Here is a 13,777-nt window from a genome sequence, read left to right on the forward strand (position 1 = left end):
CAAAGTGATCATTCTACCCCATTAGGGATCTCAGTAAAGGCTATTGACCTTACGATGATCAAGAAGGAGACACTAGAACTGCTGTTAGAGATGCACTTTCCGGGTGGTCTCTTGACTCAAATTGAGGATAATTATTCCCTAGCAGGGCAGATATCTGGTCAGCAGGTAGCTAAATCCAGACAGCAGTCAAAAAGAATCTACATCAGAAAGGATTAAATGGGCATAAGATAAAATCCTTTAAGCCATTTAAGTCCCCGGGGGCGGATGAAGTCTTCTCGGCCCTTCTCCAAGAAGGGTTGGATATCTTATTAAATACTCTGATTATTCTGTTTAGAAACAGCTTGTACTTGAATTTATTCCAAAGAACTGGAGGACGGCACTGGTGGTGTTTGTGCGGAAAAAGATATAGATCCGACTCAACTCAACTCGTACAGACCTATTACATCTGACCTCCTTCATGGTGAAATCCATGGAAAAAATAAGTAATAGATATATTTGGGATGAAACCTTGCAGGTACACCTACTTAGTCTATATCAACATGCTTACATAAAAGGTAAGTCAACTACCACCACACTACACAGTGGTAGAAGTGGTGGAAGACACCTTCAAGGAAAAGGAAGCCCTCGTCAGCGTCTTTATGGATATTGAAGGAGCCTTTGACAAAGTAGCATATCAATCCATGGAAGCAGCTCTGGAACGGTTTGGAATTACCCCCAGATGTTGTCAAGTGGATAGTAGCCCTCCTAAAAAGCAGAAAAGTTAAAGTAAAGATAGGAGATGAATCAATCGGTCACTATCACAGCCCAGAAAGGCTGTGTCAAGGAGAAGTTCTGTCTTCCCTTTTATGGATGATGGTGGTCGATGACCTCCTAACCAAAGCAAAAAAGAGGGGAATGTCTACAATGCTATGCAACGACATGGTGCTTATGCAAAGGGAAAAACAAAGGCATGCTGGAACGCCTCACTCAAGAAGCCATATATTTTATAAGCAACTGGTGTCATGGGGAAGGTCTACGGATTAACCCATCTAAATCAAATGATAACTTTTACCAGGAAAAGAAAGTTTCAGCTAGCACAAATTGTCCTGGAATGTATGAGGACAAACACTCCAAAGAAGTCAAATATCTGGGAATAACCCTGGATGAGAGGTTGACTTAGGACCCACATAATAAGAACTCAATATCTGAAGCGACAAAGACCCTTGTAGCCTGCAAAAGACTCTTTGGATTGAAACCCAAAATTATTGAGTACTCGTATATGACACCATTATAAAACCAATGGTCTCATATATGCTGCATTAGTGTGGTGGCCGTAAGTAGAAAAAAAAAATAGCTGCCAAGAGGCTACAGTCTTCAAAGGCTAGCTTACGTAAGTTCTGACTGCTATCAACATATGGCTATTTGTTAGCCATTTTTGGCAAAATATAACAGTGCTGCTACCTCACGCACCTTACTAACTTGACGTAATCCCATACAATATGTTTTTCCATGTGAGGTACAGGACAAGGTTGTTTTCTATAGAAGTAAAATATGTAGGTTCTGAAAAATATTCCAGTTTTCTTTAGGCTGCCCCTTTCTACAAGCATTTATTAAATCTTGAGTTTTGTCAGACAAATCTGACATTTTTGTCAATAAAAACTATAATTTGTTTATTTCTATAATTCTGAGACTTTTTCATTGCCTTTCCGAAAAGTTTCTGTGGGGGAAGGAGTATGGTTGAACACATGGCAGAGAGAAGGGGTAGAGATGGTGTAAAGAAGAAGGGCATGCACCTCCCGTTAGTGTAAATCTAACAAGTGATCACGTTACTTGTTAGACTTTTTATAATACAATACTACTTCAACTTTTACCACCTGTGATTTTTTTTTAGTGTTTGATATGTTTGTTAAGATAAGAAAATGTGATTTGGCTGTATTTTTAATGGTTAGAAGAGCAGTTATGATTTACATGCAGAGACTAGTCTGAATTACTATTACATTGAGGATTTTTTTGGCTACAATTGAAAGTTGCCCCACATGCTAGAAGAAATGTACCCAATTGTAACTAAGAAAAACAATGTTGTTATACTGTATAGAATATTGCAATTTAATGAGTTTGATTTATTTCTTTTTATGATAATAATAAAATGACATCGCTTGCAACCTCTTTACTATTGCTTGACATGCTCAGTGAAAATGTTTCTAGACTATCTAGTAGAGGTAACTGAAAAGGACGAAACGTTATTATCTTAGCCGTGCACGTGCATTAGTTCCTTAACCCTGGAAATGGCAGTCAAATTCATCCCAGTGGCGGAGTGTTTTTAAGTGTTTGTACCTTAGCCTTCTATTAATTTTATTATTATATATAAGAAGTAAAATAATTCAAATAATTTCACTTTTAGCTTATAATAGTAAAAAATAAATGTAACTAAAAAGTTCTCAAATTTTACTACAGCGATCGTGAAGTTATGATCAATTGTTGTAATGTAATCATCTGTAAGACCAAAACACGACAGTTACTACTCGTAAATAAGAACATCTGATTGGTAGAATATAAAAAGCTCTTGTGTACCAGTTTATTCGTTGCAGCTGGTGCAGTACGTGAGAACATAAGAAATAGTTCCAAGGTTATAAAGCATATAGATATGTAATACAACATGAAAATAAACAACACTTAAGACAAAATAAACATAGGCCATGTTAAAAGACTCGATATCGGGCACTTCCATCTAGAATATAACTAAAACGTCTGATATGGGGTTTTTGCCAGTTGAAGGGTTAAACTTAAATTCTGCATGACTTGATGTTAGTTTATTTAGTCATCTTATTTTGGGACAGTAATGCTGATATTTTATGTTTTATTAAAGCTACAAATCTTTAAACTTAAAATCATGTAATTATTAAATATATTTATTAATAATTTACAGATTTTTGACTAGGAAACAAAACTACTTTCACTCATAACATTTACACATAAAAATTTAAACTAATATCACATACTTATCACACAAGTTTATTCACAATAACATAACTAAAAATTACTTCAACTCATTTCAGTCTACTTTAATAGAGAAAGAGGCTCCGCAGGAACATCCTTGTTCTGCCATCGGGTTGTTCACCACCCTAAAGGATGCCTTTATCAATTCCTGTTGATAATCAATGGTTGAACCTTTGATGTATTCCAAAGATGTTGTGTCTATAATGATTCGTGCACCATTTTTCTCAAATATCCTGTGAAAATGGAACTTGTTAGTTTGATTATTAGAGAACAAAAAACACCTAAAAAATGAAGAAGTCATTCCCTGGTTACGTTATTATTTGCGTAAGGTTATTTTCCTATACAGTTCAATAAAATATAAATTTGACTAGTATTTTGGTACCTATAGTAAATGATAAATGTCTTTAACTAATTATATTTTATTACAATCTTGCAATAACATACTATAGTTTGATTTTGTGTATATTTTACTAAGAAATAACTTTGGCTGAAAGACAACTTCTGCAATTGTTTTTAAACTTCTACTGAGTGTTGTAAAATTTCAATCTTCTCAAATGAAAAATAGTCATAAATAATGAGCTTTTACGTTAGTGATAATCTATAATGAGATCTAATTGAATGAGATAATCCCTGAATCTAAATTTCTGGTTTATCTTATCTAACTCTTTCTATAATTAAAGAAATAAAATGTCTCATTTCAGTTTACAAAAATAGAGCATTTTTAAGTCAATAATAATGATTATTTCTCTAGGAAATATACTTGTTTATTGCTGTTTAATATAAAGAAGTGTAAGGCTCTAAGTCCTACCTTCCCTGTCACTGCCCAAAATAATATGCTGTAAATCAATTGTTTTATTTGAAGCTTTTTAACTAGTTTTCTTACTTAAAGAACAATAATATGACTACTTCAAGTGGCATTTCTTATACAACCCAACTCATATAATGGAAACAGATTGTATGAAAAAGGTCACTCAATTTATTAAGCAAAACAAACAAAATAATTACTAAATATCTCTGCATAAACTGTACAAAGATACGATTTAAATCATTGTAACACTTTACAGTGTTTAAAATATTTACTGAAACAAATATAATTTTTGTTTATTACTAGAAAATATAAATATTTATCAGGATGTTAACTATTTCTAAAATTGGTTTAGCTAATAAGCAATATATGAGTTTGATATGTTGTAACAAACTCAGCTTATTTCCGGACTTTTTTATTTGCCATCGATTTTTTCAATTATAATTGCAAAAAACCATAATCACTTTTTTCACATTAAACATCTAAGTATAACGAGAAAATCATTTAGGCTTCACAATTTTGCACAAAAAATGTTCAATATTTTTTCAATGTTTTTCCATGTTTTCCATGGGGATATCTAAAAAATAAATTTAACTTAAAAATTAAGAAATCGTGCAATTCTCTTAATTGCAAATGTGGAAACTGCATTTTTGCAAACCACACATTTACATCTATGACAGACTTTTCCTTGTACTCAAGAGGAATGCTTAATTGAGCACATCATTGGCATGTCTTCTCTGAAAAATCTCTCTGAACACAAAGAATCTATTTTTCAGAGTAATTAATGTTTTTCATGATGTGCTCACAATTAGGGATCCCAGAAGAACTGGCTAGGGATTGTGTGCTGATACACTGAGGAATAAAATTTAAAATATCTTATCACACTACACTGGGGCCTGGACATGATTTATGATGTCAGAGGGGCCTTAGTGTCCTAATTTGAATAGAGCTGTCACTTGTCGTTCGGAAAACATAAAGAAATGACCCGGTAGACTCCTGACATTGCTTCTATGAGGGAAAAGGTCAGGATCCTCTTCAGAAGAGCTAAGGTGAGTGGTGTCTGGATTACCTATCACAAGATATTGAACCAATATAAAAAAGTTGTAAGGATGTCTAAAAGGCTATCATAGAAAAAATTTTATGATGACAGTGAAGACATATAAGAGACCTGCGTGATTCATAATTTTCTAGCTAGAGAGAAATCCATCTCACAAGAATGCTTGAGGAGGCCTTTGCGTGAGACCCTCTCTGATCCACAGTAAGTGATAAAACTTTTGGTGAATACACAGTTAGCTCCCTTATTCCATTGTGGCTTACTGTTCTACAGCTGTCATAATGAAAGGTGGACAGGATAAATGAAAGCCAGCCGCATTGTCAATTACAGCAAGATTAGGTAGGCAATATACACATATCTGAAGTCTCTGAGTGCAGATAATGTCAGCCTCATATGTCTTTAGAGAGGGATAGACATTCTACTCCCTGTGATATGTATAATGTTGCAGGCCAGTCTGGCCATCAGACTTATTCCAGGAGGTTGTCATCTTTGTACCCAAGCCTGGAAAGGCTAGTTATGCAGATCCAAGGTCATTCTGTTCAATCCCTTTGTCTATTTTTTCTGGAGATCTGGAGAAGATTTTGGTGAAGAACGAACACAGTTTTAAGACACGAAAAATAATTAAATAAAATCTACTTTGTTCCATATCTAGCCAAACTCATTTTATTTTATATTAATTACTATTGATATTTATAGTTACAATTTAGCGTAATAAAATAGTAATCTTACTTGTCTTCCTCAGTTGTATTCTTGTCAAGTTCAAATTTGTACTGAAACCCGGAGCAGCCTCCTCCCTCTACAACCACTCTCAGTGCACTACCATCGTCAACTATCTCCTTCAACCGCTGAGCACAAGCATCTGTAATTACTAATTCTCCATGTGATTCCTTTGTAGCAAGCTCTGCATAATTGAATATTCTGAAATAAATTCAAAGAGAAAGAAATCTTAAAAATTGCTTTTTAAAAGTTTACTAATATAATTCTAAGCTCTTGAGTGCCACATTCAATAAGCAATGTAGCATGACAGTGTAAATGAAATTATGACCGTATCACTCAATGTGTGGGTTATTATTATGTACAATATTTAAGACATAACCACTTGAGTGACAGGCTGACTTTCATATTTTAGCATAAACTTTTGTATAGGCACATAAAGCAGATCTTTGAAATTGTATGGATTAATTATCAAAATAAGCCACAATAATAATTCATAACGGTTTGTCACTAGAAATAATGTGTGTTAATTTTTACCTATGATGAGGTATGGTTATAAAATAACCAGACAGGTAATTTTCTAATAATAAACTCCATTTGGACATCACATGTCATTGTGGCTGAGCTGGATTGAAGAAGAAAATTTTGTAAATAAGTAGATTTTTGGTACTTAATTTATTTGTTATAGTAGCTTGAATAGTATAACCTATTATTGTATAGTATATTATGGTAACAGATATGACTTGAAGATCGTAGACAAATGACCAGAGATCAGTTACAGAGAATTGTTCAGTTAGTCACTGAGATAGGAGAAAATGTGGAACTAAGATTTTCTTTTGTGTGAACATCAACAACCCCTAATTTTCATATAACTATAAAAAAGTAGTTGCTATTTTTTTTATCAAAATATTAATTGTTGCGCAAGTTTTTGCGATAGATTATATGCCAGAAACTTTATCAAGTGATATAGTATAGTATAATTGTTTTTGTCTGAAGACATGGATTTTTTAAGATTAAATGTGTATTCATGATTACTTTGTTTTAGTTGATTTAACTTTGTTATGCTCAGGCTCAGTTTAGTATGGAATCCATGCTGGAGTGAAACCATTACAATGGTAATTAAGACAAAAATTTGATTGTTTCATATGAATTTTTACATGAACAATTTAATAAACCAGATCTCCAAACTGTAAATTTCTTAGTTTGTACCATAACTTGCTTAAAAGCAAATATTTACTATTAAAGATGAGTTTTTTACGTTTGACGTGCTATAATTTCATTAAATGGCTAACAAATTCATAAAATCTATGAACACAAATTGTAGACAAGGTTGATAAACTGTCTAATTTGCGGTAGGATCTACATCGAATAATAATTTGCAGTCTGTTTTATGTCAAACAGCTGAATAGCTGCGGTATTTTGAAAATTATGTTTTGTCATTGACTTAATTGGTCAAATATTTACTATGGTCATTATTGTCACATGTACAGATACAAAATATACATATTAGAAGCTACTAAATCAATTGGTATCAATATCATCGTTATGTCATGTAAGCTAACAATGCAATTACATAATTGGTCTAAAGAAGTCTCAACGTTTTTGCCACAATACAGATCTACAAATCTTAAAACGTCTTAAGACGACTTTTCCACAGTTCTAGGGTTAATAACATGAATCTTGGTACTAGTGTGGATATAAGTAAATTAAGAATAATGTAAACAAATTCAACCAAACTTTCTACAAACGAATAAATGGTGTAAAAAACCTAACTTCTTAATACCGTATGTACAGTGCAATCTACTGACAAACCACCTGATAAATTTTGATACAAATATTTTTTTCTCAATTTAAAAATTTATAACATATGGTTACACGACGAACTCATATTCTCACTTCGCTTTCAGACTAATTTAAGACATAATATTTTTAACAATTGTTCAATGATAAAATGAACTTTATTGTTACTTTCAAATGTAATATTAGGCACATGGTTTTATTATTATTTTATTTTTTGTATTCCTTGCACAATTGTCCTTGATGATCTCCACGCATCGCTCGAGAACAGCACTTACAGAAGTGAGTTGTTATCCCGTGTTTTTGTGAAGGGCAGAACCAATCCAGGGTAAAAATTAATTTCCTAATACTTTAACTAATCACATAATCCACACTCAAACATATAAATAACTTTCAAAACTAATTGGCGGTATTCGAAAAAACATGCTGTGGTAGAATAATGGACACCATCGTTATCCACAAGGTAGTGAAGTCTACTGCATGAGATGGTTGTCCGTGCTGTTCTCGCCACAGAACATTCAGGTAAGCTATCTGCCAGAGATAACAAGTAGCACAGTAAATTACACCAAATAACACTACCATTTCAATAACTAAAAAACATACTTATTTGTGATTCCAACTCCCTAAAACCATATATAATTTTGTTCAGGACAAACAGAAAACATTAGTAACATAGATATTTTAATTGGCAAACTCTAGCCGGTAATTTCACTGATACCCAATATTTTTTTTCAGTTCATAAAAAAAATTCTTCATACTTTGGCAAAAAATAATATACAGTATAGGTCTACATATAATAAATGTAGGGCAGAGTACGCTAAGCAGACCTGGTTTTTGTATCGCTGATTACAATCATCGATACTTTATATATTGAATAATAGAACTACCAAGCAATATCAACGGGTAGACTTTAATAAGCGGCCTACACTTGTTAATCAATTGCTATTACCGAATGGTTTGATTGTTTTTATTCGAAGGAATAATTCAATATTACAATTTATTTAAGTTAGCATATGATTAAAACTTATTAATTAAAGTAATTTTAATGTAGGATAAACAATAAACAACAAGAAGTAACTAATATTTTAAGACTTCGAAAATGGCGATAAATATAAGGAAAATATGCGAGATATTTTTCTTAAGTGACGAGATTTGTTTAAATGGCTTCAACATGTGGGTTTGACTAACAACATGAACACATGGGGAGAATTCTGTCCTCCATTTAACAAAAGCTGTTACTCATTAATATCAAGCTGGGCTAGTTATAAATATTGTAAGGTTTCTTTGATATCTAAGTCTAGGCTGTAGTTGGTTTTGTTCTTATGTAATGTTATTTTTTAATTTACGTTTTTAAAATTATAATGTACAAGATTTTTCTTGTTACAGTAATTTATTTTAAGTCTTATAGTGTACGATTTTAATATAATGAAGTTGGATATATCTAATTGTTGTATAATAGCAATCAAATAACGAGTGTAGGCCGCTTATTAAAGTCTCCCTATATCAACATATATCAAATACTGTCAGAAGTTTTAAAGTGATAGAACTAGTTTAAACAATTACGTGATGTCATAATTAATTTTAAAAACCATAACCATTAATCAAACAAAACATTAAGACTGGTAACATGAAAAATGTCATTTAAAATAATAGAGAAAATGTAACAAACATCTTCAAACCGAAAAAGACACAGTACATTATTTTTTAGTGTTATTTTGCATAGTTTTATAATATAACCATCTTTTTTTATTAGTATAAAACAAATTGTGTTTAGAATATAAAAAGGTGTGTCCAGTTGGTACAGATGGTTCCAGTTATTATTCAAATCCATAACTATTTGTTGAATATATCTTAGTTAATATAATATAATTATTATACCCTAAATGAACATTTTTAACAATAATAACTTTTTAACAATCAACAGAGTTTGGAAAAACACCTGTAAATTGGCCAAAATGGGCCTACCATTAACCCTAGAACACTACCGTGCGTAAGTCTTACGTAGATGCGTCATGTTTATAGTCATACCTACTGTCCCCCCCTTGGAACCTTCCGGTTTAAGCTTTGGACAGTGCTTCTACTGATCAATGGTCGTTCGTCCTCCGAAGTGTAAGGGTGTGTGTAGTTCTTTTTCTTATCTTAATATTGATTTTTATTTAGGCTGTGCGTCAATTTTACGTAGCGGTAGTAGCCTATTGCTTTATAAAAAAATACATATATTTTACGTATAAGTGTGTATAGTAAACTAAGTAACTATACCTATTTTATTTTGTTTTTTGGTAAATAAAAGTCTTGGAGTTAGTAGACAATTTGTAGGCTTTTTCGAAAGGATGAGTTTCTATGGCATTGTAGATATGAAGATAAGGTTAGGAAAACACCATGTATCACACATGCATGCATTACACACCCGCACACACGCTTAAACACATAGGCAAGAAAATACACAGGCATGAAAATAAACCTTTACATAACCTAAAAAACAAAAATAAACATGCTACGTAAAATTTACGTATCGGTAGTAACAAAGGTATATCAAAACACGGTAGTGTTCTAGGGTTAAAGCCCTACGAGTTTCTATGGCTACTTGGAGTAGTACACACCAATTTGAAAAATCAACAAACAATGGGAAGAAGCATTGTAAACAAGTACCTCTGTACATATCTTGGTTAACACTTTGTAAAAGTGAAAATTACTACTGTGTTTTGCTAACTAAATACTGAGATTAGCACTATGCCAATCTTCTAGTACAGTCTTACAATACAATAAACCTATAGCCTATTTCGGTTTTGAAAATTATAGGATATAGCCTAAATGTTTAATTGGGACATGGTTTGTAAAATTAAGACTTTATGTAACTTACCTCATATAATTCGGTCTAAATATATTAGCGAATCGCGATCGGCCAAACATTGATACTAATTTATAACAACTTTTATAAATTTAACTTGAGTTCTGAACTATAATGAGTAATTTAGTGTAAACAAATGGTTACTTTCAGATTTTAACAGATCCAACAGCTGTCTTTAAAAAAATAATTGAAATAAGGGTATCTGTGTCGTATCCCATCGGCTACTACAGTATTTTTGTTTTCTTACTAACGTACTAGGCAGGCTAAAATTCAACAGGCCATGCAGTTTCATTGCTCACAGGTTTATTGGTGATCAGATAAAAAGTACTACCAGTGCTACTACTATAATATTTATGCCTAAGACTTGTACGGTTTTGATAATTAGTAATAAAAAATACTGGAGTTTGTTATTATTACTTATAAATAAACTACTAGCAAGTTTACTTGGTCTTTTAACGCAATCTTCATAGTTGTTACCCAAATCAGTGTATAATCTCACAACTAGATCTGGTGATTAGCCGGTTTCGGCTGTAATCTTTTAACTTGCTTCCCATCTCTAAGTGTATGAAATGGCGTAGGTGTGAAGGAGATTCGACGGGTTGGATAGATCTAAAGGCTGTGGGTCAGACAATGTTCCAGCACTGTGCCCCTAAACTCATCATCCTATTTAATGACCTACTTGATAGTAGTGCTTTTCCTAATGTCTCAAGAAGGGCTTTGTTATGCTTATATGTCGGGAAACCCTGAGGGGGTCTCCTAATACCACTCTATTGTAATACAGCCAACATTAGATATTTTTGAAATTCTTGTTTGAGAGATTATTTCACATGCCCTTAAGAATATCATAATCGAGGATCAACATAAATTTTTCGAGGGGAGAGTAACAACAACTAATTATATTCTATACCAACGTCTTATAGCTTACTGCTGTAATAAGAAAGTCCAGGTAGAACAACATTTATTTACATTTCTCTGTCATTCGACCGCATTAGCAATCCTTATCCTCTAGCCAAACTGGAGTGTTATGAAGTCATTGGGTAGCAACATGGCTGGGTTGAGTCTTACCTTGCAGCCAGACGTTTGACTGTTAACTTGCTTGGGCTACCGGTACTTCTGACACATTTGCTGCATGCATATTGTCCTACAAGGCTCACACATTGGACTAGTTCTGTTCTTGAATTTTATTAAAGACATTAACTTTAAGATTTTTACAAATGTACTAGTGCATATGAATGAATTCAAGCTTTTATCGAAGGTCAAGTTCTTGGACGACGGTAATCTGCTTTAGTCCTATATAACGTAGCTATTGTAGGAAGTGTTAGTTCGATATGAATATTAAGTTTAGTTCCAGGTAACCTTCCTTTAAGTGCAGCGCCTAAAATCTGACGCGGTCACAGGCTTGACTTCTCAAGTGATCCAAAACAAGTCGGCGACGAAGAAGCTCAAAATGTACTCTTTACATCGTCCGGACATCAGAGACACCTAGACTACAAAATTTGGTGTAATATAGGTGAAGAGGTATTCTCATTGTCTCAGTAGGTGCACATTTTGAGTCAACATTCACGTACTTGAAGCTGAACTAATTTGAAACCTCTGTAATCACCATCACCAGTTGCAACAGCTCCATTATTTATGACACCCGTATTGATGGTAATAATCTTAATTAAACTGTAACAGAGGAGATTTTTTACTGTTATTGAATTCCAACCTCACTTAACGCAACCAAATTATCCCCATATTTAATAGTGCCAACAACACGCTTTTAGATACATCTTTAGAATATCTATAGCTTATTTTGAAATTTAGGTGCTCAAGATAATGTACTTCTTTTCACAATGTATGTCTTAGAAAATGGGTGTATTATGTGGTTTCCATATCTCCATACAAGGAATCCTGCTAAAAGCGTCAAAGCTACCAAATTTGTTTTATACGCCCGTTGGGACCGAGACTAGACATATACCTCGACGGCCCCATTTATGAAGTCAAGCACCTCTTCAGTACTCCTTCTCTACGACTTAATCTTTCTTCAAAAGCTGCGTAGTTACAAAGTGAACTCAACCAACCTATTGAAGCAACGAGAAACAGGAACACGGAACATCATTGTGTTAACACCGGGGTTCCTGTTACTCGAGACTCGTCTTAAAAAGAACACAGTCGGACCCAATACATACATCCTAAACAGCTCGATACCAGCTCGAAGCATAAAGATTAAGAATGCCGTCAGCGTCGAGACTGACTTTCAATGACAGTGAAAGTGTTATGAAAATAATTGAAATTGACCTATACATTGCCAACCTGTTAAGTATTTAACTCTACTCAATATTGACTCAAATATACACATATGCACTCAGTGATCACACACGTACATATATTAATCAACATTTTCTGTTATTGGTGTTATATGGTTATTTATGTTGTAGTTTTTGTCGTTCTCTCTGCTTGATTGTATCGAACAAACTCCTCTTTAATTTGCATAATAATACGAGCACTGCTCTTTTTGTGCCACATTATTTGTTATTGTTGATACATATTCTAATGTAATTGTTTTTACATATTCTATTGTTATGGTCGTTAGTTATATATAATATTGTTACTGTTATTATTTACATTGCTGTTGTAATTATTCCTGCATGGTTGCAAAAATGGCGTTAACTTTACAGTCAGTTCCAGAAATATACAGAAGGTTAGATACAAATTATGAACATACACATTAGCGTGAGCAAGACGCTAAACAGGCCTTGCAATAATAACACTAGTTCACCACCTCTTGAAAACATAAAGATTATAAAGTTTGGGACTTCAAGGAAGTTTGGCCTTAGAAGTCACTAACTATGTTTACGGCCACACAAATGCTTTATGATCAAATTGTTTGGGCAAATTCTCATTGCGTTGAAGCCTTAAACTGAATTGTCTTATTTTTTGTTATTATCGTAACATTCAAATCTTTGTGCAGACTCTTATTTAATACATTCCAGGGAGCGCGCCAACAATTTCAATGTACAGGCTATTTCCCACAATTAAATACCACAGGTACGTATAGGTTTTAAAAGGATTTCGTATACATTTCATTAATTTTCTAAAGACAATTTGAATGTATCCAAATAACCATAGCAGTATTATTTATCAATCTAGTTGAAGCTTTTTTATTCTAAATATCTTAATCTTAATAGTATTATAAATGCGGAAGTGTCTTTGTTTGGTTTTCTTTTCATGTGTAAACTATTCAACCGATTGTAATGACAATTTATCTGAACATTACAAAACTGTTTATTTGCTAAACAGTGTGTCATATAAAATGCACTGTTCTCTGCAACTATTATACCGTATAGTGCTGCTTTTCTAACCCAAGTTGGTGTTCAGGAATTAAATGTTGCAACTCTATAAATACATAATACTAACCATCTAGTTCTTCTATTGCACGTTTCCTTGATCACTCAAAAATAGGATATTCTGGTATCATCCGGAGGCCAATATTTTAATTTCTTACAGTTTTTTACCAGGACTTAAAAAGTACTTAAAGATACTTTATTTGACGTACTGTGAAAATTGTCACTATGACGAGCACTTCTTGATTTCTGCCTCT

At 33.1% G+C, this 13,777-nt stretch overlaps 1 protein-coding gene across 1 annotated transcript; it reads right to left on the reverse strand.

Moving 5' to 3' along the window:
- Positions 1–2,854: 2,854 nt before the first annotated feature.
- Positions 2,855–10,387, reverse strand: LOC124373645 (iron-sulfur cluster assembly 2 homolog, mitochondrial). The gene is made up of 3 exons (XM_046832000.1): positions 10,207–10,387; positions 5,565–5,753; positions 2,855–3,209 (listed from the first exon to the last, which is right to left on the reverse strand). The coding sequence occupies exons 1-3, from the start codon at positions 10,254–10,256 to the stop codon at positions 3,032–3,034; spliced, it is 417 nt and encodes a 138-aa protein (XP_046687956.1). The 5' UTR covers positions 10,257–10,387; the 3' UTR covers positions 2,855–3,031.
- Positions 10,388–13,777: the final 3,390 nt, after the last annotated feature.

This window comes from Homalodisca vitripennis, chromosome 1 (genome assembly GCF_021130785.1).
Source record: "Homalodisca vitripennis isolate AUS2020 chromosome 1, UT_GWSS_2.1, whole genome shotgun sequence".
Classification (NCBI taxonomy): Eukaryota; Metazoa; Arthropoda; class Insecta; order Hemiptera; family Cicadellidae; genus Homalodisca; species Homalodisca vitripennis.